The sequence below is a fragment of the Sturnus vulgaris genome, chromosome 14 (assembly GCF_052056855.1).
Source record: "Sturnus vulgaris isolate bStuVul1 chromosome 14, bStuVul1.hap1, whole genome shotgun sequence".
NCBI lineage: Eukaryota > Metazoa > Chordata > Aves > Passeriformes > Sturnidae > Sturnus > Sturnus vulgaris.
Genome location: NC_142256.1, coordinates 13,131,712 through 13,157,172, shown reverse-complemented (window position 1 = coordinate 13,157,172; position 25,461 = coordinate 13,131,712). Strand labels below are relative to the sequence as shown.

At 39.2% G+C, this 25,461-nt stretch overlaps 1 protein-coding gene across 1 annotated transcript; it reads right to left on the bottom strand.

Annotated features, from left to right (window-relative positions):
* Positions 1 to 1,691: 1,691 nt before the first annotated feature.
* Positions 1,692 to 24,768, bottom strand: WDR44 (WD repeat domain 44). The gene is made up of 20 exons (XM_014887139.2): positions 24,635 to 24,768; positions 18,305 to 18,338; positions 15,781 to 15,855; positions 14,662 to 15,292; positions 13,956 to 14,086; positions 13,769 to 13,861; positions 12,702 to 12,838; positions 11,593 to 11,676; positions 11,163 to 11,269; positions 10,033 to 10,184; positions 8,472 to 8,610; positions 8,312 to 8,376; positions 6,997 to 7,110; positions 6,097 to 6,219; positions 5,193 to 5,384; positions 4,932 to 5,033; positions 4,556 to 4,671; positions 3,984 to 4,111; positions 3,217 to 3,348; positions 1,692 to 2,763 (listed from the first exon to the last, which is right to left on the bottom strand). Exons 1-20 carry the CDS (start codon positions 24,706 to 24,708, stop codon positions 2,669 to 2,671), a joined length of 2,724 nt encoding a protein of 907 aa, XP_014742625.2. The 5' UTR covers positions 24,709 to 24,768; the 3' UTR covers positions 1,692 to 2,668.
* Between the last annotated feature and the right edge of the window lie 693 nt (positions 24,769 to 25,461).

Here is a 25,461-nt window from a genome sequence, read left to right as displayed (position 1 = left end):
GCAACTTAACATTTACCTGTAAGGAGACTTGGAGGCTGTGGACAAAAGCAGAATGTAGCACATAAGGTACCAGAGAAGCCCCCAGACCCAGCAGTGGCCGAGATCAGACAGGACACAGCACCACTCAGACTGGAACACTTAACCCACACAACTTTTGGAAAGAGAGGGAAAGAGGCACTGATTTCTGAACCATCAAAAATGAGCAGAATAGTTCAACTCGGGAAAAAGCATTGAGAATACTAGATCAATGCAGAGGAACACCAGAACTGTAAGTGCTGAAAAGCTAAATATCAAGATAAATGGAAGTAAATCTTCCTCAAGATCAGCTTTGTTTACTGCCTGGATAATGAAAACAACAACCCTTTTTTAATGACCACTTGAGTAGTTAACAGGTCCAAACACAACACCTTAATAGAGTTTCTGGCAGCTAATATGCAAAACTAACAGTTCAACTTTTATCTCCAAAGTAGTCACATTGGAAAAAAAAACCCCAAAACCATTCAGATCATTAAGAGATGTTACAGAGAAGACTTCGCATAGAACAGGTAAAATAACTGCCAAAATGCAGGCCATTCATGCTACAGGAACCCCTCCTAAAGTCCACTCAGTCCCACATGTACCTCCAACACTGCATGTTGACAGCAGTCAGGTCTTCAGTCACTCAAAGCTGGGTTTGACTCATTCTCTTCTGTGTATTTCTTAGCAGCTAGTAAGAGCTCCCTTCTCCTATTACTCATCCCTAATTTTTGCATTTACTACTTGAACTATAATATGGGAAAAGCAGGAATGGAAGAGCAGCACACACAAAAAAAAGCAAACCAAACCCCCCAACTAGGCCCATGTGCCTCTTCCTCCAGTCTGGACTTTTAGCTCCAGAGAGAGGAAGGTCACAATGTGCCAAAACTCTGGAATTACAGTACCTGTAAGCAGAGTGATGGCATTTGTACTGCACAAAGCAGCTTCTTAACTTGTATGAGTCAATAAATACATAGAACATCTATAACAAACCCTAGAAGTGTCTGGGAACAGCTCACAGAAATCTCAGTCAGTCTTCTACACAGATATTGCATATATTATAGAAACTGATTTTTGGAGTCACAAACCAAATGTCTTCTTGTGCCATCTCCTCATTTCTGTCAGTTCAGTGTGGAGCTCGAAGTAACAAAAGATCCTTGAGAGGGTTTAGCTTGTTTCATCCATGCAGGTATTTTCAATTCTGAGCCAAACTTAGCCAACTGTGTTCACTGAAGATAATTTTATATCATGTGTGTACCATTCTTGTCTCTATTTTGACTGATAATAAACCCCTTGCAACTGCCTTTCTTGTCCAAGACAGTTCTATACAAAGTCATAGTCAAATTCACCTGAGTAAAAAAGAATTAAAAGGGGAGTGATACTCACTTCCTGCTTTCCACCTCTTCATTCTTCCACTAATGGGAAGGAGAAGATTCTGTGCACACTTTTGAAGCATCCTCCTCATGCTAAACCGTCACATAATTATTCTTAATTCTGCTTAATATCCAGTTGCAGTACTCCATTCCCCATTCTTTCAGAAAGAAAGGTGTGACAAGATCAGAAAAGTAGAACTCAGAAGGTAACAAATGCTTGCACGACCAATGACGGCAGAAACAGGTCAAAACTACTTTAGACAAAAGGTAAATGAACAAATCAAAATGGAAAAGAAGCAACAATTTCCAAGTGTGTGACCAAGTTTAATGACACATTTGTTCTCTGAAACATTTGACCATCAATAACATTTCATGGGTTGAGATGCCCAGAATGTTACTTCATAGGTGTTTTATATGAATATTTACAAAGACTTTCAAAATTCAGTGGCACTAAACAAACAAGAAGAACTTAAAACTTTAAGCTACAATGCTTAAAAAATGTAAACAGTTTATTTTACATAGTTGTAAAATATAAGAACTTTCTAATGCAGCTTAATTTTATCTGGAAGGTGAATATATCCTGGTGCCCGTGAACACGGAATGAGAGAATTCTTTACACAAGTATTGTGCTCCAGTGTGCAAAAAATTATATATAAGAAAGGAATCTAAAGTCCACAACAATTAAAAGACAACAAAAGAATTTTCACGTCCTGAAGTTGAGAAATTTATAAAAACATTTACACATGGTTGCTGACCCATCAAAAACTTGCATAACATAAAACTCTGAATATTAGCTACTACAAATTCAAGATCTTTCTCAAATGGAATTTTGTGCAAAGATCAGACTACATAATTCAGCATTTTTCCAGTCTTCCCCCCACCTCAACTCCTGACATCTAGTGGCCACAAGCACCACTAAAATGCTTTTGATACAGGTTCCAATTCGTGCATATATCCAAAAGGCACACACATGTGCAAACACGGTTTTGTGCAGAAACCTGTGCAAGTTGACAATGACATTGCAAAACAGCTGTTTGGAGAAAGTTTAGAGTCTAATGTTTGGCAGGATTATTCTTACACATTCCTTTCTATCCTACAAGCCCAGGTGTTAATAGGCACACTGCTTTCCAATGATCCAATATTTGAGTAGCCTTAAAATAAAGATTTAAAAATAAATCAGCCTGTAACATTATTATATTAGATACTTTGCTTCTGCCTGCATTATTTATGGAATTTTAATCCCACAGTACCATAGCTTTATGCTGTCAGTTACAAACCAACTAAGATACATATTTCTTTTTGTTAATGAAGACTTTAATTGCTCCAGTAAAGTCAGCTGATAAAAGCACTTCTGTGTGATCTGTCTTCAGAGCTCCTTAACAGGAAAGAGAATAAATGGTTAGTTCATTTAAAAAAAAAAATATATATATATAAATCACACTCTCATTTAAATATATGACATCACTGTGATACTCTCCTTCCTTTATCATATTCCTGATTTCTAGCCAACACTTCAAGAAAATCTGCATTTCTAGGAAAGAAACCTTTTCATTAATGGTTGGTGCACCTCTATCATCTAACAGCTCTAATGTAAAAGGAATAATCCTTAACTACTTAGGATGGCAGCTGTACCCCTCATCTCACATCCTCAGCTTTTAAGAATGCAACAGCTGCCAAAATGTTGAAGGTGGAATGCTAAATTGGAATACATACCCATGCCACTGCAAAGACTTTTCTTCTCAAGAAATTCCCACCCAGATCCAAAGTCTTCATAATATTTTCCTGCTCATACCATGGTACCAAGCAGAGTTCATCTTAAAACACCTACCAGAGGGTATGGTGTCTGATATCTCACAATCTTCTCCCTTACTTTCAGCTTCTTGCTTTTCAGAAGTTTCCAGTGACACCATCAACCCAGGATTTGGAGCAAAGATCGCAGAGGTGACGACTGCATTGTGTGCTTCAGAAAGACAATCCAATTTTGATTATCTTGTTTCAATAATTTGTTAATTTTACAAGAATAGCAGGCATAAATTCTAGTAAATATACAAGAATCTCAGTGCTAGTGCCATCAGGTAAACTCAGAATTCAAGGAACAACTGTCATTGTTCTATATTCTTAGGGATTTCAGAAGATGCTCTAAGTGCCCCAAACTAACTGGCAAGAGGTCCAAAAAACATTTGATATAAACATGGCCCACATTTCCCAAAAGCTGTGTATATGGAGCAGATAAAAGAGCTGCTTTTTCCCTACCCGTTTTTGCTTTTAGCCTACTATGAAAGAAAAAGCTTGCATTTGTTTTCAAAGTCACTTTTCCATAAAGGATTATGGGTTGATAATTATTTTGATTTCTACAATCATTAAAGAAAACATTACATTCATTCCAAATCTCTTATTGAAGCTGGACAAACTCTAAGCTACTCTGTCTCTTGCCCTCCCAAAGAGAGTCTCCTGTGAACAAGGATTCCTGATAGGCCACCAATTACCATGCATGCTGCTAAGAATTTGTTCAAACGAACTGCATAGCAAATAAAATATTTCAATTTTCAAATCATATGAGCTTTGATAAAACAAAGATCAAAAGCTGGTTTTTACCTTTAATGCCTTCCCAGAAGTCATTTCGGTCTCTTCTTACAGATGTAAACTTGCTCAGGTCATGGTATGTACTCCAAATGTAGACATATTTGTCTTCTGAACCACTTACAATGTAGGTAAAGTCATGGCTAAAGATTCAAAGAAGGAAAAACATTACTTTTCTTAGCTGTTCAAGCATGCATTACAGTAACTCTGCATCTCTAAACTCTGACACTAACTGGGCTACAGCCCAGTAAGTACAAATTATTTAATCTGGGAAATTTATCTGGAGTAGGGGGACTGAGCAAGATCATCTCCCAAAGTCATTTCCAAACTCAGTTCTAGCACAGTTCCTGCACTCACAGCAACAGTAATGGACACACATCAAACTGTCCACAGGATGCAACTGCATTCATTCATCTACAGAAGCTCCCAGCTCTTCACTCTTGAGCAGTTTTTTTACCTTTGCATTCTGAGCCAAATGACATTTCAGAGGCTCAGTTTCATGCCAATGTAGATTATTTAAACAAAAGCCTCTGTACTTCAGCTACAGCATTTCCCAAATCCAGCAACTCCACTGTTACAATACTTACCTAAAGCTGGCTTTGATTTGGCTGCTGCTGTTGACATAACCTTTGTACTTCATAGATAGAGACAGATCTCTTAGATCATACAACCTGATTCTGGAATCATTTGATGTCACTAGTATCTAGAAAAGAAATAAATAAATTTAAGAGTGGAAACAATTAGTCCTCTGTAACGATTTTTTCACCTGCACATTAATCAGAGCATAATGTCATTAAAAGAATATATACTCTATTTTACTACTACTTAGTGTTGTATTAGCCTAAATCAGCAAAGAGTAAGGTTCATTTTAGTAGTGTTAAAAGATTTGGTACAAACGTACTAAGCATTAGATATAAATATCAGAATTCAGTACTGGGCCAAAGCTGCACTGAAAGACAGTACCTTATTCTCTCCTGGCAAAGGTTCAATGCCAGTAATTTTTCTTCCAACTCTATTTCGACCTCTGGTAGAACGCACATGTATTTGTGTGTGATACTTCAAGTGCTGAAAAGATAACAAAACGTGTCCCAGTTAAAAACAATTGTGCAAAAACTTCAGTTTGCTTCAAGCTCTAACGGGTTTTTCTTGGTATTTAAATAACCACGACTTCTAAATCTGTTTGTTACTTAACATAAAAAAAATCCACAGTCTCAAAGTCTTTACCTCTGTGTCATAAAAGATGCATCTTCCATCGTAGGTGCCTATGACTGCATATTTGCCATTCTGACAGAAGTTGGCAGCTGTAATCAATTTTGTCTGTCCATCTACTTCATTCCATAATGCCACTTTTTTGTCAGGAATGTTCCAGAGTCGGAGTTTTCCATCCAATGAACCACTTAAGAAGTACCTGTCATCCTGAGAACACACACAAGTTTTAATCTTCACTTGTGCTACGAGTATGTCTCTGCCTCCCTTAAAACCTTCCCATCCCATTTTCAAACAGCCCCTCTACACAATTTCTCAGATAAGAACCCTCAGATGAGCTGATTATAATGTTTACAAGAAACTTGTGGCAACTGGAATTCAAATTCTTACAGGTTATCAACAAGATAACATACATGCAGTTAATTATACCTCAGGTTAGAAAATTGCTCACTGCTAGCCAAGTTCTACCCTCTCAACACTCACCCTGCCAGGAGCTGAAAGCTCCTTTCACAGTTTCCAATACATCTACTAGTTCTGTATGTTTAGGGAACACTGGCAAACACCATTCTTCCACTTGAGTTTTATTAAGAAGCTTGATTGCAGTATTTAAAAAAAATTATAAAAAATATATTGAAAGTACTTTCTGGAGGTCTATGATCCACCTCCCCCACTTGTAGCGAGGACAGTTCCAAAAGTTCAATCAGGCTGTACTGGGTTATATTCTGTCAAGTTTTAAAAATTCTCAAAGACTCTGTGGTCTCTGGACAATCTGTTCAATCTCATTATGATTTTCTTATCATCCAGGAGGCATATTTTTCAAGTGCACAAACTATTATTCAATTTTTTTTTTTAATTAAAGAAAAAAAAAGCATTATCATTTTAAATTCTACCTCTCTAGAACTAAGAGGGCAGTTACACTTACCCTTGGATGGAAAGCTATAGCAGTGACAAAGTCTATATGCTGGAAACAGCAAAGACATTCTCTTCTTGATATGTGCCATAATCTGACAGTTTTATCCATAGAAGAAGAAAGCAAGAAGTAATTCTGTGAAACAAGAGCATTCCACAGTTATTAACAGACACAAAAGTAACTGGAAATACAGAATTGGACTGGTAGAGCCTTACCAACTTCTATGCTGCCATGAAATTCAACATTTTATCTTTTCAGATAAAAAGGTTTATCCAAATTACTATTACTGATCAGTGCTTTCCTAAAGAGCTGTACACTGATCCTTGGGCACAGAAAATTTTCCAGAAGAATCTCAGTGAAAATGAATACTTGGAATGTAGTTAAAGTATTCAGAGAAGAAATGGCACGACAGACTTCAGAGATGCCTGAGATGCTTCAACCAGACTGTGCTCCTAAAAGCACAACTGCATTTCCACGTGGAGAATATCTGAGTAATTCTGATGTGAAACAAGATAATTCTCTGATTTCAAAGTAGATGTACGTATTCAGCAACTTCAGAATGTGTACACTTTGCACAAAAAGAGAAGCATACTGAAGACAAGAAAAGTAGTAACACCATAAAACAGAAACCACACAGCTCAATGGAAAATCCTCCCACTCTAAATAATTTACTTTCACTATTGAATACACAACTGTAATTGTTACTGGCTTGGGTTTTTTTAAGACAACTTTTAATTACACGAGCTCATTTTATTCCAACTATTTCAACTAGAATAAATGCTGCCTTTACAAAACTTCTTTTAACTTCAAGGATCATTTCATATTGTTTAAATGTATGGTTCCAGTGGCAACTGACAACAGAAAACAAAGAGAACACAGAAGAACTGTGCAGCCTGTATTAAGGTGCCTTACTTTAGACCAGGAAAGATCAAGGAGATCTGCTGTATGGCCTTTGTATTTGCAAAATGGTCGTTGACGAAACGGGGCATTTTTATCATCTGGGTCTTCATCAACTCCACTGCAAATCTATGAGAGAAATGTATAGAAATAGTACCAAATATTAGCTGGAAAAATTAACAATGAGGCACTTACTGCTTAAAAAAGTATAAGGACAATATTGCACTAATAAACAACCGAAGTAAATGTCAAGTACAATGAGCTGTGAAACATCAACCTGAAATTGCAAAATTAAGAAGTTCTAAATTTTCCATTTTTCAGCTCTTATTCAGTGCGATCAGTTTGACAGCAACTTAAGCAAACACCTGAAGATAAGCTTTTGGAACAAAGCATATCAACCTTAAAAAATGTGTTCCACTTCAGAATGTAAGCTGTGAGTTCAGGTTTCCAAGTTTCAAGTGCATATCATTAATGACAACTTCCTAGTGAGAGACTAGTTCAGAATTAACAAGTGTAAAATAATAATGAAAAAAAAAGTCCTAGAAGTTCCTATACAAAACCTCTGCAGGAAAAAACAAACCAACCCAACCCCAAAAAAACCCAACCACTCAACATCTCCGGTGTGTGTGGCTTAGCAAGCCCACTCATTTACATGAGTTAAGGAACATTGCTGGCCTCCCTGCTTCCCCCTCTGCCGAAACAACACATGCCAAGTAATGCTACTGCCAAGATCTTCACTTAAACCCTAATTTTGTCATCTGTTTCTTACACTATTGGAAGCCAAAAATAGAAAAAAAAAACACCTTAAATACATTAATTTTAATGGCAAAATTTACTACAGTATCTGAAAACTTTACAAGAGTGTCTGAATACTTTTCTTCAGTCATGTTCCATTTTTTTTCTACGCGGATGTGAAAAATTTAAATATGTCAGGTATCGTTATGCTTCTGAGAATCCCATTGCTCACTCTGGCCTTCCTCAGAAAAAGCATCAAGTGAGACATCAACCACAAGTAATTGTCAGACATAAAGCACTAAGACAGGAAATTCAATGATGTAGTGTTTTTCCCCTTAGCAATTCACTCAGCAATCTCCTCTGGCAGGAGGTGACAGCACAGCTATGCAGATTTTGTAATGCTTCAAATTCAGTGATGGGCTTCCTTGCTTGCACCCCTTGTGCATATTTGATTGAAGACATTCATTGATATGACAGTTTGACAAAAAGACACAAGCCAAGAACTCCTTTAATGTGTGTTTGGATAAAGCAACAATGAAGATCTGGAATTACAAACCAGACCACCTCTTCCTCTCCCAATACCTTGTGTACTTACCCCTGCATCGGTATCAGACTTGGAAGAATTCAGGCTCTCTTGAGAGGGAGAAGGGGAGACACGGCCTGGAACACAGACAGAAACACCATGCTCAACATCAAGTTCCCAAAAACACAGCCTTTCTGCTGTTTCAGAGCTCTAGGCATGCATGGAGAGATACCTTCTGTGTTGTACTTCATTCGCATGTTATTGAAATAGTCAAAGGCATTCTTTAAAACCCATATCCTTACAACGTTGTCCTGCCCTGCAGATGCCAGTAATCGACCACAGTGAGAAAATTTCATTGTCCAAACAGCACCCTGTCAAAATAAAGAGATGATTGTTTAAGTCACAAAAAGTGCTTTTCTGCATACCAAAAAGACTTTCTGCGTCAACTGACATGATTTAGACGTACACAAGATACCACAAGTAAAATAAACTGCAGATCAAAACACTGATAAGTAATTGTTAAGACTGCTGGATTGTGCAACACATGTGCAAAAACAGTTTGAAAGAAAAAGCCCACAGGGCAGATGACTGCAAGAGAGGAAATACAGGTCAGCACTACCACAGAATTCCATGTAAGATTTGTACAGCTGTCTGAGGGACCCAGAACCTCCTGTTTGGTTTTTAGGACCGACAAGTACTTGTAGCTGCACTTGAGGTTTGCATGCTTTTTTTTTTGAAGTAGAAACTGTGCTTGGTTATATCAACTGGCAACCAAAATGGGTACTACATATATTTGTTATATTCATAATTGGCATGAGGGCTTTGCAAAGCCTCTGATGATAACAATTCTTTCTGCATTGCAAAGTCCAAAGAGTTACTAGTCAATAAACCATAACCACACAAGCAGTATCCCATTTCCTCCTGCTACTGAACAAAGAGCTACTAGGCATTTGACTCCAACAAGCTCCACCAATTTGGAGGAATTTCCTAGGTTTAAGAAGTCAAATATTGGCATGATGGAAACTAACAGAGATTACCAGCAGGAATGGAAAATTTGGTTGTGGATGACAAGCTTCCAATCTCTGGTCACTGACTGCAATAGATCATTACTCTCAGCCCAACACTTAGAGATGAGGGATTGCTTCCAATGTCAGACAGCTGCTGTCAGCAGAAGTTTGGCAAATCAGGAATACTAGAATGTATTCCAGACTCCATAGGGAAGCATGCACACTTCAAACAGTGATGAATAGGTAGTTTTTCTGCCTCATTCTCCACAGGCATCTCTGCAAATATCCTATCCTGGTTTCTACCCTCCTTATTATTCTGATCTACATACTCTATTAACCTCTCTCAACTTTTGCCTCCAGAACCTGTAAGTATTTCTGTTCAATACTTGTGTTCATCTGTCTAACAAACTAACTTATTTACTGCTGAGCAGGTCAAGCTTGCTGCTCTGTGCTCAGTTCTGGTAGTGGAAAATAGTCCATTTCAGCCTGAAGTTGTAACTGCAGGAACTAAAAATACCCAAATACCATTTGATACCATAACTCTTCAAAGGAGAGCTCTGGAGAATCCCTGATGCCTGGGAGTCTACATGCTTTTCACCCTCTGAAGATCTCATCAAACTAGCAAAATTCTCATATTTTTGCCAGTCTTATTATTTTCCAGAATTAAGTTTTTCACCGAGAATAAATCTGACAATCATTTTTGGAGGTCAGCAAGTAGATGAAAATGAAACGTTGAAGCTCAGGCTGAACAGATTCAGAAAACCACAGAAGGAATTTGAGACCTACCATATGCTCTCCACTGAGATCCTGAACAACTTTAATTTGTTCAAAATCATAAGGTCCCTTGAAGCCATGTGCTGCTTTGAACTTAACTGGTCTTGTATAGGGCATCCCTTCATCATCACTGGAAGAGGGATCATCTTGATCTGTGTGAAAGACTAAGAGGAACACAAATTCAGCACTACATATTGCAGCACCCATTTATTCTGTTAGTAAGCTTTTTGGTAGCAGATTAGTCTTGAATTAGACAATTTTTATAGGCAATTTTAAGATCTTAAAGGAAAATAAGAATAGTATTGCATCAAAGCCTAAAAATACATCCGCATTAATTTTAGGCTACAGTGAATCCAAACACTGAACACTGAAAATAAGAACTTGTATCAATTTTTGTTCTGCCTCTTCCTTGGCACCTGTCTTGCATTCAGCAGATCCTGCACTAAGCGATTTCTGTCAGTTTAATGTGTGCTGATAATGAGTCTATTGGTTTCTTCTCCGAGTACACTGCAATGGCCTGGTGATTTGCCTATGAAGTATAGGAATTGCAAAAGAGCTGTGGCCAACAGCCAGTGGCAAGCCAAGACACTGAAGTGCAGCAGCTCCATGGCACTTATCTCAGGCTGTGGTTACACCAGCTTGCTGCAGCACTAGAAGCCTGTCTGAAATATACACTGATGCAATTGTGTAGGAGACAGTTCAGTCGTAGTTGGGAAATCTAACAGGAGCTCAAGCTATATGAGAATTCTAATTGTGGCACTTCTTGCCAGAAAACTATCTGATTTATTAAAGTAATGAATATAATCCCTACCTCATCCTTTGCTGGAATAACGTTCCAAAAATACGATATTGTGACATTTTGATATCAAAACCTCTTTCTAACAGCACAACAAAGAATCAGAGTATTAAGCTGGTTTAGTTAAAAAGGTCTGTCAACAATTACTTTACAAGGATTTATGCTTGTAACCTGGTCGTCTCAAAATGCCTAAGTTACAAGGTTCAACTCTAAAAAATTTGCATCACCAACTGTAGAAGAGTGGAAGAACGGAGCAGTGTATGTTCCTCTGCCAGCTTTGATTCCTAAAAGCACAAGGATAAACTGACTATCCTATTAAAAAAAAAAAAAATTGAATGTCACTTACCTTCATCTCGAACACTCTTCACCTTATTTACAGCACGTTCACCATATTCTTCAGCAAGGTGCTTTGCTTTCTTTACAGATTTGCCAAGGAACTTTTTCAGTTGAGTCCTTAAAAGCAAGAGTAGTTTTTCAAGACATAATAATGGAAAATTCTCTTTTTTTTTTGCTACTATGAATCAATAACTTCGATTTGAAATGCAATCTTATCTTTTCTCATTACTGCTTCTTAAAATAAGCAGTAAATTTAACAGCAGTCATGCAATCTTCAGTTCAACCACAGAGCTACAGGCTTATGTAAAATCAGGTATCACTTGTAAAGTGATTACTTAAAAGGTAAATTGTTCAATAGTCAGAAGGTAAGCTTCAGCTTAGAAAAATAAAATCTGTTTTTTCTTTCTAGGAAGAGGAAAAAACATAAACCAGCATCTTACGTTTTCTGTTTTAACCTCCCTCCATCGGTGTCAGTCTGCTGTGTCTGCATTTTGTCTTCATCATCAGACTGTGCTGCATCATTACTAGGAAATACAGAAGTGACTGTTTAATGGGATATCATAATGAATTTAAATTGAGTGAAACATTAGTAAAATAGGCTCTGCACTTTAGGATCCATCCTTATTCCTCTGTGTAACACATTGGAAAAACATGGACATTATTTCAATCACTTAATAAAGTGATTAATAAGGTCTTTCAGTCCTTAGGCATCTTGATATTAAAGCTACATACACTCTGCAGGTGCCAAAGATACACTATTCCTTGCCACACATTTCCAACTTAAGCTTATAGTGACACTTGGAAAGCTAAGAGCAGACAAAACACATTAAATTATTAGGAACTAGTAACATGCCACTTTGTTCTCATATCTTGCTTTCCACAGAACAAATAAATTAATAGTTGTTAATTCTGAAATAGAAGTTTTTCCACAAAAGAGTTCTAGAGAATTGAGCTTTTCAATAACAAACCAACGCAAAAAAACCTAGAAACTGTCTGATGTATAAATTAATATAGGCCTTTGAAAAGAACATCTACCCTGACACGATTTTCTGATCATTAAGTACGTGTCTTCTTCTATCAAAGATTGCAGAAAGACTCCGTTTTACATATTAGAAGGATCTAAGGCTCTATTAAGAACAGGTAAACCTCAAAGCAGTCAGTTGAACTAATGACAACAGATCTTCAGAGGAACAGTCTCCTATGAAACACTGAAAAAGCTACAGGAGGTGGTGGCATGAACAACATCCAGTACTTGAATGTAAGCTGTGTTTATGTCAGCACAGAAATGGCATTTAATACATCAAAGGCTAATCGGAAATCAGTGGATTTTCAGATGTACTTGCTTGTCAAGTTTCAGCAATATCAGCAACTTTTAGTTAACTTGAGAGAAATCAATAAGGAGCCTGGTTCACTGAGAACTGGTAATTAGCTCAGGTTAGTCAGACAGATGGATTGGGGCTCTTTTTACCTGCATCAGAGCAGCTTCCGTTTATGCAAAAACTGTGAGAGCAACAGCATCTCATGAGCTGAAAGCTCTCATGATTCATACCTGACGTATTCTTTAGTTCTCCTCATGATATGCAAAGTCAGAGGATTAATGCCTGTTGGCAACTTTTCTTCTGCCAAACTCAGAGGTATTTCTTCACCTGTATCAAGGTTTTTTATCATTACACTTGCCAGAATTTCCTATGGGAAAAAATAACATGTGAAATGAAGAGAACTTGATTAGACTTGAAAATCTGGAGCAAAACAGAAATCATCAAAACTTACAAATTACTTATCTTACTGGGAAGTTCTGTAGCTCACTGTATATTTATTTTACAAAGACTAAGTTTAAATTAGCGTGTTAGTGCAAACATTATCAACCACTAGATAAAGATGAACAGTTATATATCACAAAATTCAATTTCATTAATCAGAAATGCAGCTATACAGACATCAACCACTGCCTGACACCTTTCACACTAATATCAAACATATTATGTAATTAAAAGATGTTGCAGTCTTCCCCTTTCCTACTCCAGCTCCTGTATCTTAGGTTTAGCCAAAGGCCAAGTTAACATAGAGAGAAAAGGAATTCAGAACTGACTAGTACCACAAAGGAAAAGGTTTATTTGGAATATCTCATGAACACTTACATAGTTGCAGCAACAGTTAAAGAAAGCTATACAGTAATAAACACAAATGAAAACTTACAAAAGCCAAATAGAATCAGGATAAAGTGGAATTATTAACTGAAGAAACAATTTCTTAGTATGAGGAAGATAATTTTCCTATTGCTGACTCTTTCTCCTTTTAGACACGTGACAAAATACCAGGTTTGCTGGTGCTCCCTCCCATGAAAATCCTCCGAGTTGTTTGCATAGCTACCAAACTTGATGGTATTTCAAGTCTGTTACAGCTCACACTTCCAAAGGCTAATGCCACACATGACTCAGGCATGACAAAGTTCTGAGGTGGACAAAGCCAGCTGTGCCCTCACTCCTATTTGCATTCCTGGTGTCAGCATGGAGTAGTTCAGAGAACAAGGAGTGACCTGTGACTAGGACAATTCTTTTAACAGACAGGGAAAGCAAGCACAAAGGTGTACCATGTACAGACCACAGCCACTGATACCTCATCTGTGAGCTCTCTGCCAGAGTTAGACCTGGGTCTTTGAGGTCCAAGTACTTCATTTGTTGTTTGGCCATCAGCTGCTTTCCCATTTTCCTGAAATTGAGCAGAAATAGATTACATTATCTCTACTGTAACACGGAAGCAATAGAAAATGTTAGTTATCAAATTTACAACCATTTCCCAATACCTGTGCAGTGACGATTTTATCTCCACTAGTTGCACTGGCCAAATCCAAGGAAGGCTGAGAATCTTTGGGCACACCCTCTGTCACTGAACTTGACGTTAAAAGACCACCGGCTGTGAAGCTGTCTCGAGAAACTGAAAAGAGATTTATCAGAAAGAAGAGCTTAACACTTGCCATAGGCAAATCCTAACATCAGTTACAGGCTTGAACACCCCTTCTGACCAGTTTGGCATTTTTTTAATGATCAACTGCCAGCAAATCTAACTTACAATTATGTATTTCGTATACAGTTGGAGGTTCAGGCATGATTTCACACCCTAGGCCTTTTAAGCGTAATTAACTTCTTTTTAATAGTCATTTCCCCAGTAACCCAGGACTACTCATTTTCGTAAGAGCTCAGTCCACACGTTGACTTGCATTTCTATGCAAATACAGACCACATTGTATTTGAAGTAAATGTTTTTTAGCTTATGTATTGATTAATCAACTTCTCCTTGCTATAGCTACAACTATATTAGTAGCAAGTCTTACTTTACAAGAAAGTCTGTGAATGAGGAACACTTCTAAAGCAGAAGGGTGTTACTTCAGTGTAACAAGCTGAGATTGTTGAAGGACTTTTTACCCATCAACTAAACTAAAATCACAGGACTGAATGATCCTTCACTCAAAACAACCAATAGTAACCCTGTATCTAAAATAGAATACTTGCCTTCTAAACCAGGTTTTTGCACTTCAAAATCCAGTTCACTCTTCTTCTTCCGGGGAGGTGGAGCTGGTCGTGCAGGGGGAGGTGGTCTCGGGGGAGGAACATTTGTGGGAGGCGGGGGCCGGGCCGGGACAGGTTTCTTCGTGCTCGCCACTATGTCAGGCTCTACAGTCAGCTGCCTTGGTGGCTTTGCTGGGGGCATTTCTTCTGCTGTAGAAAGGTCTTTGGTAGATAAATCTGAAGCCACTTTATCGAAAGTATTTGCCTCTTTCTTGTCTATAATGTCCTCTTTTTTTGATGTTTCTCCTTGTGCTTCAGTTTCATCCATTTTATGGTCAGTTGCATTTGTTACTTCTGTTAGTTTATGAGATTCCTGTTGGTCAGAACTAATCAAAAGCTTCCCAGACTCCAATTCAGCATCTTTACACACACTCTGATCCTCTGGCTCTCTAGTGTCTTCTGGTAATGGTATTTTAGCAGCTAGTACTTCTGGGATATCACTAATGATACCTGCTCCAGAAATCCAAGCATTTGCATCTGAAGTTGGAACAGTCAATTCATTTCCTCCAGAAGCTAAAGAATCATCCTCTAGTTGTTGGGCCTTCTGGCTTTCTTCTATAATACTGTCAATAATCTAGAGAAACAAAACAAAACCATTTTACCAGTCACCAGCAGGCACTTCCTGGGTACACAAACCAGTCAGTCTGCACAACACCCACAAGAACCCTTCCACTGAAAAGTTGTAGTATATACAAAATGCATTTTGTTTAAAAAGACTAGAACCTTGGTGCAGAAATGGGCACATTCAAAAGAGAAAACAAAGTGACTAATTTCCAGTCTTCTTTAACATGCTTCGAGAGAAAGTTAAGAAACAAAAGCTGTTCACTCCTCAGAGTTCTCATGTACTAAGTATGATCCTGTGCATTACACAAATAATTCAAAACTGGTGAATCCCAAGTATGTTCTTAGAACACTTGGTTTGATTTTTCCCCTTTAGATGAACATTCTTACTAACATTAACAACTAATTTTAACCTATGATAGTTTAAGGATGAATATTGATCATTAAATTATTTAATATTTTTAGTGTGATGCTGGAAGCTCAAAGCAATATTTAACTAACCTCTTTTGAATCATCTTGTTTCATTTCTCGTACAAATGTTTCATTTCCAGTTTTGTGTAGTTTATTGTCCATATCCTACAGAAGAAAAAGTCATAAGACTATGGTATTAACTTCTTCAGTAAGATGATCTAACAAAAATACAGCTCCAACAAATTAAATAGCATAAAGGACAAGAAATCTGCCACATTTTCACACATTACTGCTGTCAGATGTTTAAACAGTAATGCTCACTACTCATGAGTAGTACTTCACAGTCATGCACAGAAAGGCTGCACACTATGCAACAAAATAGACAGTTCTAGATAAGAGACTGCAACCACAACTAAAATCAAACTGAAGGCACCATGAAGTTCAGAGAAACAAACACATGTAATAATCTGCAGCAAGGAAATTCCATATTAAAATATTTTCTATTTTTTATTGGCTTTTAGGAAAGGATGCAAGAACTATATAATAGCAACATAGAGTAGAAACTATTTAGAAATATCCAAGTTAAGGCAGGCAGTTCTATCAAATGGTCACAAATATGCTTCTGAGGTTCTAACACGGAATCTTACATTCTACAATTATTCCTAATGCACATTGTCTCTTTTAGCCATCAGTCACCTTCATGCAGATCCTTCCAAAATCCAAATAAGATGAACTGAAAATCTTCTATTTGTGACTAAACATTTTAATCAATTCCTACAATATTTTAGGTTCAGAACCAGAAGTAGTTTATACCACAGGACACTGCTTTAACCTCAGGTGATATGGACTAGTAAGTACTCTATCATACACCTTCCCTTCTACATGAATTGTTAGAATCCTAAAGAGTTTGGGTTAGGAAAAAAAAACCTTTAAAGACCATCTAGTCCAATGAAAGACCACATCACTACATTGTCCATAAGCACATATATCAGCAATATCTAAAGTGGAATCTGATGGAATCCTTGACATTAGAAGGGATCTGCACAGATCCACTAGTCCTCAAAGCAAAGCCAACTAGACCAGGGTCTTTTCAATCATTTGTTCCTGGTTTTTTGTTTAGAGTAACTGTCTAGTACAGACATGCAAGAAATTTCTCCTTAGATTTTGTCTAGACTCTCAGACAATCAAACAGAACGTCTAGAGCATCCTAACATATTATGTTTGAAACCCCTTCCTGCCCCAAACTCTTGCTGACATCCATCTTGGAGAGTTCTGATCTACAGAAATGGCATATTGTGCAAAGACAGCTGCAATTATAGAAAAATTCTTCCTCCCTCTCCCCTCCCTCCCCCTCCTACCACAAAGTGTTTCTAATCTAAATGCAAGCTCTACTTTGCTTTATTACTAAAACCTATCTTCAAACGTATGATGACTTAAATACTTAAGTGTAATCAGTGCCTACAGAAGCCCATTATATTAATTTCGAATTCTGTTGACATTAAACTCACACACCTATTAAACTTTGGACTTAGGAAATATTTCTTACCCATTCCAAGACAAACTATATCATTAGTCACACATTCACTGAACTGATACGATACCAAGCAGAGAAACTACTACTTTTTCCACTTTCAGAAACTTAGCTTTGAACAAGTGATTTAGGAAGATACTTTAAAAATCTAATAGCAACATAGAGAACTTCATAGCTAATAATTCATGAAGAGATTAAAGTTAGTTTTGAAGTGCATTGATTGCATAAAGTTTAGTGAGAATGATAAAACAACACTGCTTGAAAGGCTTACACATGTAATACTTAATTATTAAAGGGACATTAAACAGAACACAAAATGGGGAGTAAGGCCCTGTTCCCTAAGAGGTATAGCAAGATAAGTATCACTGTTAAAATACACTATTGATTCAGAGCAGAGTACTGCTGACAGCTCAAACACTGGCTTCACTAGGATTTCCCAACACTGCAGACAAAACTACAAGCCTTTGTTAGATAGAAGTGTTGTACAGCACCACCTTTGGCCCTGTGAGACCAGGAAATGAGTGGTATTTGCACAAGGTTCCAGCTCCTCACCTATTCACTGTGTGCTGGATTCAGCCCCGCTGTCACTATGCACAGAATACCAATTACCTGCGTGGGAAGTGGCAATGCTGTCTCATTAAGCTAAATATAGTGTTTTATCTTCACATAACCTAGAGGGGAGCTTCTGAAGTACAAACATTAAGATTTTTCTTATTTTGGAGACAAAAAAGAGAGTACAATCAACTATTTCACTTAAATCAGGACCAAAACCCAGGTGGCTGCAGAAGCTTGCTTATTACTCACAAATCAGTTGAAAGAGGACAGTTTAGTAATCACATACAGCTTAATTAAATTGCACATACACATGTCAGAATAAAATGAGCTTCAAGACACTGTAGCATACCCTAAATAAAAGGAAAACTGGAATTTCAAGACACGCACACTTGCTACCTACAGCAAGGAAAGTCTGTAATTTCCTCCGTGTGCAGATGTCAGGACTACTGCAGCACATCTACATTAGGTGCAAATACTCAACCCTGTGTTCATCAACAAGCACTTGACTGATTCTAAGAAGAAACTCACCTTTACTACATGGGTTTCAACTTTTGTTGGTGACCTGTTAGAAAGAGAAGACAGACTTAGGTAGAGTTCAAAGACAGTAAGCTTTGTTTTAAACAGTCTATAACACAGCCTTCCTTTGCAGGAACTGTATACTTGATCATTTAGATGAGCAAAGTGAATGTTTTTCACATCACTTCTGTACAAGTTCCCTACTCTATGCCCCACACAGATCCACAGCTTCTACAAACTATGAGAGTTTGTCAGTAGAATCTTCTAGAAATCACCTTTGTGGCCCTTTTCTAACAAAAAGATGTTATTCCAAGTACAAAACTAAAAACATTTTGCATTACAGATAATTTTAAATTAGCATGTGTATGCCAAGCATCGGGTGTACACTAAAGAAACAAAAACTCTTAGAAAGCTGAAGCACAAACACTCCAGTACCCTCCAAATCAAGTGCCCAAATCCTAATCCATAAGAGTTGGCACTATCACAGCCACTCTGCCCTTCAGACTCTGTAGCAAAACTAAGATCTTGTTTCTAATCAGGACATTTGGTATAAATAGAGACAAAATAGATTGTAACAGGAAGGAACCGTTGTGCACTACTTTCCAAAATACTCGGTGCCAAACAGTGACTTTGCATTAGCAACCACTCACACACCACCTCTCCCAACACTAATTACATGAAAGAGCTAGCTATCTTAGGGGAATGGAATCAAATAATTACTTCTTGTCAAGTCAATTCAATTAGTGGATGGTCAGCTTTTATTATATCCTGAACTTACATCTTCTAAAAGACTTTCAGAATTCTGGAAGATATTTAAATACTGAGTCACACTGCTTACTCTGACTACAGAATCTTACTGATACATAAGGGAAAGGTTGGACTAGATGATTTTTCCAGAGTTATTCCACCCTGAAATGTTCTATGACTTTATCAGTTTGTCAGTCACAAACAGAGACAAAGTTGCAGACTAATTCTGTATAAGCTTAGTACCAAATGAATCACCTGGATTGCACACACATCCCAGATATACAATCTGAACCCCAAGTATCACCTGGCACCAAGCAATACAGACAAATATCGACATCTCAGGCTCATTTGCCCCTCCTGCCTCCAAAATCGTTTCAAGGAACAACAGCGCCTGAAAAAACCCACAACTATTTCCATTTGGTTTTAAAGAATTTCAGCTCCCTTTTTACCCTTTGGAAGCATTTAATCACAAAAAGCAAAGATCTCATTTATAAACAGAGCTAAGTAAACGAGAAAGTACAGGGGATTGGAACATAAAAACTCTATCATTGCCGTTAATTTAATATGTTAGACTGCGATGCTTCTGCCCAAATATTAACTTCAGGTACACAATACCTGTGACATTGTTTTGAAGTATAATCCTCCTAGAAAGCTCTAACCCCAATGTGCAAAAAAGGAGAAAAAATAATATTTTGACCAGAAAAAATCAAGAATATTTTTTTGCCTCACAAAATACATTACTGGGAAAGGCTGCAGCCTGTGTGGGATTTCTGGTTATTGAAATATTTTCAGTTCCACTATCAACTCTTGGAAATATTTTCAGTTCCACTATCAACTCTTGGATTTCCTTAGGAGTGGCAGAAATGTGTCACAGTTCATTAAATCCATGAGATGACTTTAACAATGAAACATATTTATAATTACAATATTAATGCCTGGGTTTCAGCCAGGGTCCTATTATACAAGACACTGCTTAGACTCAACAACCTAAATAAGACAAATCCTTCAACTGCAAATCGATATTTCAGTTTTCTACTGTGACACTTCCCACTAATTAGCCCCTCGCTTTCTGGTACAGGCAACTCATTCCTACTCTGGTTACACAAAATAGGAGGTTCACGACTGTTTCAGACTTCTTCAGCTAATTAGTTTTGCAGAAAATCTGCACTCAAACAAAACCAGATGTTACTTTCCACGCTCAGGCTACTCAGCTACCTTGGGAAAATGGTGCTTGAGTGATAAGGGTTACAGAACTAGCAGGTGTAGAACACAACATCGTGCTGATAGCTTGACATAACCCACACACACAATTAAGGAGAAGCTTTACCAAGGAACTGACATGCTTTTAAAATACTATGAAACTTCCAGAAGTGTTTGCCAAAAAGTCACTTTCAGATCAGTCTGTAATACAGCCAGGTAAGTTCAGTGGCTTGCCTGAGAGGACTTGAGCTGTGTGTCTGTCAGCACCACGGCTCCCTGAGCCGCGAGCAGTTACTGCTTATGTGCTACTGTGTTTACACAAAGGCAGCCAGCTCGGTAACTGAAATCTTCTGTAGCTCAACATGACTCTGGAATGGTCTTGTCTTCCCAACCACCTGAACTTACAGGCTTCTCCATGTTCTCCAGTTTTAGTTTAAGTCCATGAGTTTCCTGGATGCAGTGTATGAAATCCTTGCATTTTTTAAAAATATGTATACAGTGGCAAAAGTGTCTGAAAATATTTACACACGATCAACCCAAAGATCAAATATTGATTTGGCTTTGAAAGGCCAGGCAGCACATGAAAACTGACATATGCCACAGAAAACATAAGGCAAAAACTAATCTGGTATGAACATTTACTAAAAAGTGGGATTTATAAACCGATAGCAACACATCTTCTAGACTGCATTTCACATAACTTCTAAATTATCTTACATGATACCACTTGTACACTAGTTTAACAAAGGAAGGCTTCAAGGTTATCTACAAAGATTAAAAGACTGAATTAACAATTCAAAGAAATATCCCATTTCACCTGCACAAATAGATGTCTGATTAATCTGAAAGCCAAATAAACTCACAAAGAAACTTCTTAAAAATTTGTTTATCCTACTATCAAATTCATCCTGATAGTGATCAGGCTTCACAAATTCAACATATTGTTGTTAAGTTTTGTGACAGAAAACAAAACATTCAGCCCTTCAAACAAAAAACAATGTGAATACTGGCCTTGGGCAAATCCCAAAGCGACAGTGCCTGCCTTCCTGGGAGGATGTGCATTGTTATACAACAGGTGTGCTAGCAAGCAGATGGGAAAAGGTTTGCGGTGCACACAGAGCCGCTGTGACCTGTACAAAACACACAGGTTCAGCAGCCAGCCCAGGAACTGCACTCACTGCTGTCCTGCACACGATGCTCCCTGTAACCTGTGGCAGCTGTAATTACTCCTGCTGCAGCTCCCCACGGCAGTCACACCCCCACACCTACAGAGAGTCACTGCAGTGCATGGGCTGCCCTGGGGAAGCTCCTGTGTGGAAGCATCAGCAGATTCTGGGTGCAGAAATGCATCTGCAGCACTGAACACGACCAACACTTCACACTCCATACACTTGCTGCCAGGATCAGTTTTACACACTGGCTAAAACACTCGCGTGCACAAAAGTTGTACTAAGCATCTCCCACATGTCAATGAACCTTATCTGTCTTCCTACACAGAGGAACACTACATTCTTCAGGAAAAGCATCAAGGCAACTTCTAAAAGACAGGACTACTGAAGTTACACGTCAGGAATTTAAACAAAAGTACCAGAGGACATTTCTCATTACCTACACCATCTCTTTCATTTCGTTTCTCATAACAGTTTTTAGGGTAACAACATACGAGGAACAAACTTGCCCCCCCACTGTGAGGCATATGAAGTTCAAACTATTAGGTTTGGCAGTTCTTGATTTCAGAGTGGGTGGATCACTTTTCCTATAAATAAAATATAGAGGGTCTGTTACGTGCCTGCATCTAACCAAGTGTGCCTTACTTCATACTTTTCTTCTCTCAAAACTGATACCCTTCTGCATGGGACTGTTCAGGCCTCTACATTTCCTAAATTCTTCTATGGTTATAGTGCTTTTAAAGCAAGTGACAGAGGTTAAATAGGGACATTTTCTGTCACACCTCCTCTCCCTTTTTACTGTGGACTTAGTTATCCAACAGAAGGATACTCTCCACACTTCCTGTCAAAAGCAGAATTACAAGTAAAGGCAAGGTCTAGAGCAGAAGGGATGCACACAGGCCTCACCAGAGGGGACACAGTAGTCTCAAAACATCTCCAAACACACCTCACCTTAGAGAATTCATCACCCCAGAAGCACTAACTCAGACCACTCTAATCTGAAAGAAACACTTTGCATCAGGTTCTGCAATTTCTGCTAATTAGTTAATTAGTTCTTAAAAAGCACCAGTTACAGATGTACTCAAGGATGAGGATATGGTTTTTCCTTGAGAGGGACTCAAGCATCAGTAATTTAATGACTTAACAGTGGAAATTGGGAGTCTACATTCAGCTTGAAAACTCCACTCTTATAGACCAGATAACAAAATAAATAAACAGCAAAGAAGTCAGCAAGCTGACGTGAACACTTGGCAGCACTTTCAGAGTTTCTCTATCAGCAGCTATTAAAACTTCCCCACATACAACAAAGGCCAGGGAGGGAGGAAGCTACAAACCTCACATTTTTAGTGAGGGCAAATATATCTACACTGCTTTGCTGCAAACTATTGCTGCCAAAAAGGGTTCCCAACTGATTTTACTGATCATCAGAACACTGAATACAGGAGGAAATATCTGAAACTGCAGAGGGCAACATGTACTTGTTTTCAGTTGCCTTGCCTGCAACAAGAAGGTTTTGATTTTTTTTTGGTCCCAACTCAACATCATTACACATGCAAAATAATATACCAGCCTGCTTCCTAGAAGTGTCCAGTGCACTTGTGAAATTAGCTCTTATGAACTCTCAAAGCTTATTTTGAGATAATACTGTCCATATTCCATTAATCCATAGATTCAACAACAGACTGAATTACAGACCAGTAGCCGTATTGCAAACTGAGCTCATGGACGTCACCTCCTGACTTGACTCAGGCTCACAGAATTCTATTAACTCGAGTCAATGATGCATTGACACAGGTTATGGAAGAGCACTAGAGAAATCAAAAGCATCTTTCACTTTAATTTCTAGTGAGTGACTTCATATTATCAAGTTCTGCTTAGATACAGGTGGTGTAAACTTGTAAAGCCAGGACACGTGGCATTATGTGTATCAGACAAAAGGTGGATGTGCAGTTGGGCAGATTTAATAGCTCACTTCTACCAAACCTTCTGCTTCCCCTTTCCTGTCTGTGGCCTCTAGTCACACTAATCCCTCACCTTCACCCTCTCCTGTCCCAACCCTGACAGGTTCCAGCTGCTTTAACTTATTGAACAGTTTTTGCTGTTCCTAGTTTTCAGATGTTTGAGTTAATGCAGAGAAGAGTTTGATCACTAATCCTAGAAGGTAAGCAGTTGGAGAAAAACCTCACTTCAGTAATGTGAATTTGGCTTATCACATCTTGCAGAACTGTATGCTAAGAAGTGCTTTTCACCAGGCTACAGCTAAGTAGCTAAGTTCAGAAAAATTTTACAGGATCTAAAGGTGAGGAGAAAAGATCTAGTCTTTCTTGTAGGCATCCAGTGACTACTGAGTTGCAGCTTAAAACAAGCTCCTTAGTCCATTATTAAAGCTTCAAATGCATGGATCCCACAATCCATATCTATTACTCTACAAACAAGCCATGTGAAACCTCATCCTACCAAGTAAAATAATGCAGAGGTTTGGTCCAGGCTATACGAAAAACAGAACTGATACAAGCCATAACCTGTCCAGCACACAAGCAGAAAGAGAAATTTACAGGAGGGAGCACATTTGGCTGACACCAACAACACGGTGTCAAGGTTAGTTCTGAGGCAGCAGCACTGGCATCTATTTCACAAAACGCTGGTACATTTTCACTACTGGAACCAACTGGCTAAAGGCAAGAAGCATCAAAGAAACACAGAATCACAGATTTGTTAGGGTTGGAAGGGACCTTTGGAGATAATCTAGTCCAATCCCCATGAAAAACAGTAGAAGTATTAAAGACACCACTAAAAACAGGGCACAGAGCACACGAGAAGTTGTTCTTCACGCAGCAACAGCTGCCTGTTGCTGACGAAGCTCGCTCGCTCCTCCTTCCTCAGAAAATCTGTTACTTTTATCGCATTTCAGGGATTACTTCTGTCGATGCCGATGCCATCTCGGCACGTCTCCTCCCAGCACTACACCCGCTCCCGCCTCAGCAAGGCAGGTATGAGCTCATCCTCTCACGGCCACCGCTGTCCGCACCACCCCGAGCGCCGAGCGAGTCCCGCTCGCTTCCCCGCACCCTCCGCGCTCCGAGCGGACCCCGAGCTCTCCGAGGCGGCCACGGCCCCGCTCTGGCCCCGCTTCCCCCCCACACCCCCGGGAGCTGCCCAGGGACCGCGGGGCCGCGCTGAGAGAAAGAGGGAGGAAGGGAGGAAAGGCAGGGCCGGGCGAACTCACGGCGCGGGGGAGCCCGCGGGATGCACGTCCTCAGGCGCATCGTAGAACTCCTCGGTGTCGCTGTCGGACGCCATGGCCGGGCCGGGCCGCCACCTCCGGGCACCGCGGGCCGGGCGGCGCCGCGCGGGTATCGCGAGAGCGGCCCGGCCCCGCCCCCGCCCGCGCGGCGCTACAGAGGGCCGGGGGGAGGGGCTCCCCCGCGCGCTGCAGCGCCCCCTGGCGGCCGCGCTGAGGGGGTAAGGGAGAGCCGGAGCCTCTCGGCCCTCACGGAACCGCAGGATGGCAAAATCACGGAATCGAACAGGCTGGAAAAGACCTCTGAGGTAATCGAGCCCAACCGATGGCCCAACACCACCCTGTCAGCCAGACCAGGGCACCGAGTGCCACGTTGAGTCTTTCCTTTCACATCTCCAGCGACGGTGACTGCGCCACCTCCCAGGGCAGCCCCTTCCAATGTCTAATCGCTCTTTCTGTGAAGAAATTCTTCCCAACGTCCAGCCTAAACCTCCCCTGGTGCAACTTAAAACTTTATCCTCTTGTCCTGTTGCTGGTTCTCTGGGAGAAGAGCCTGACTCCTACCTTGGTCTTTTCCAGCCAAAGGATTCTGTGATAGAATCAGGTGATAGAGAATTAAGATAGTCTACTACACAAAATGACAAGAACTTTATAAAGAATTTTTTCTCATTAATTTCTATAATGAATGTTTGAAATTGGCAGCAGGAATTAAATAATACGGTTCCTTATTTGTTTTTCTTCATATTTTCCTTCCATAAATTTTCATCTGATCTGGTCAGTTTTAACCTTTGATCTAATTATGAGTGATCAAC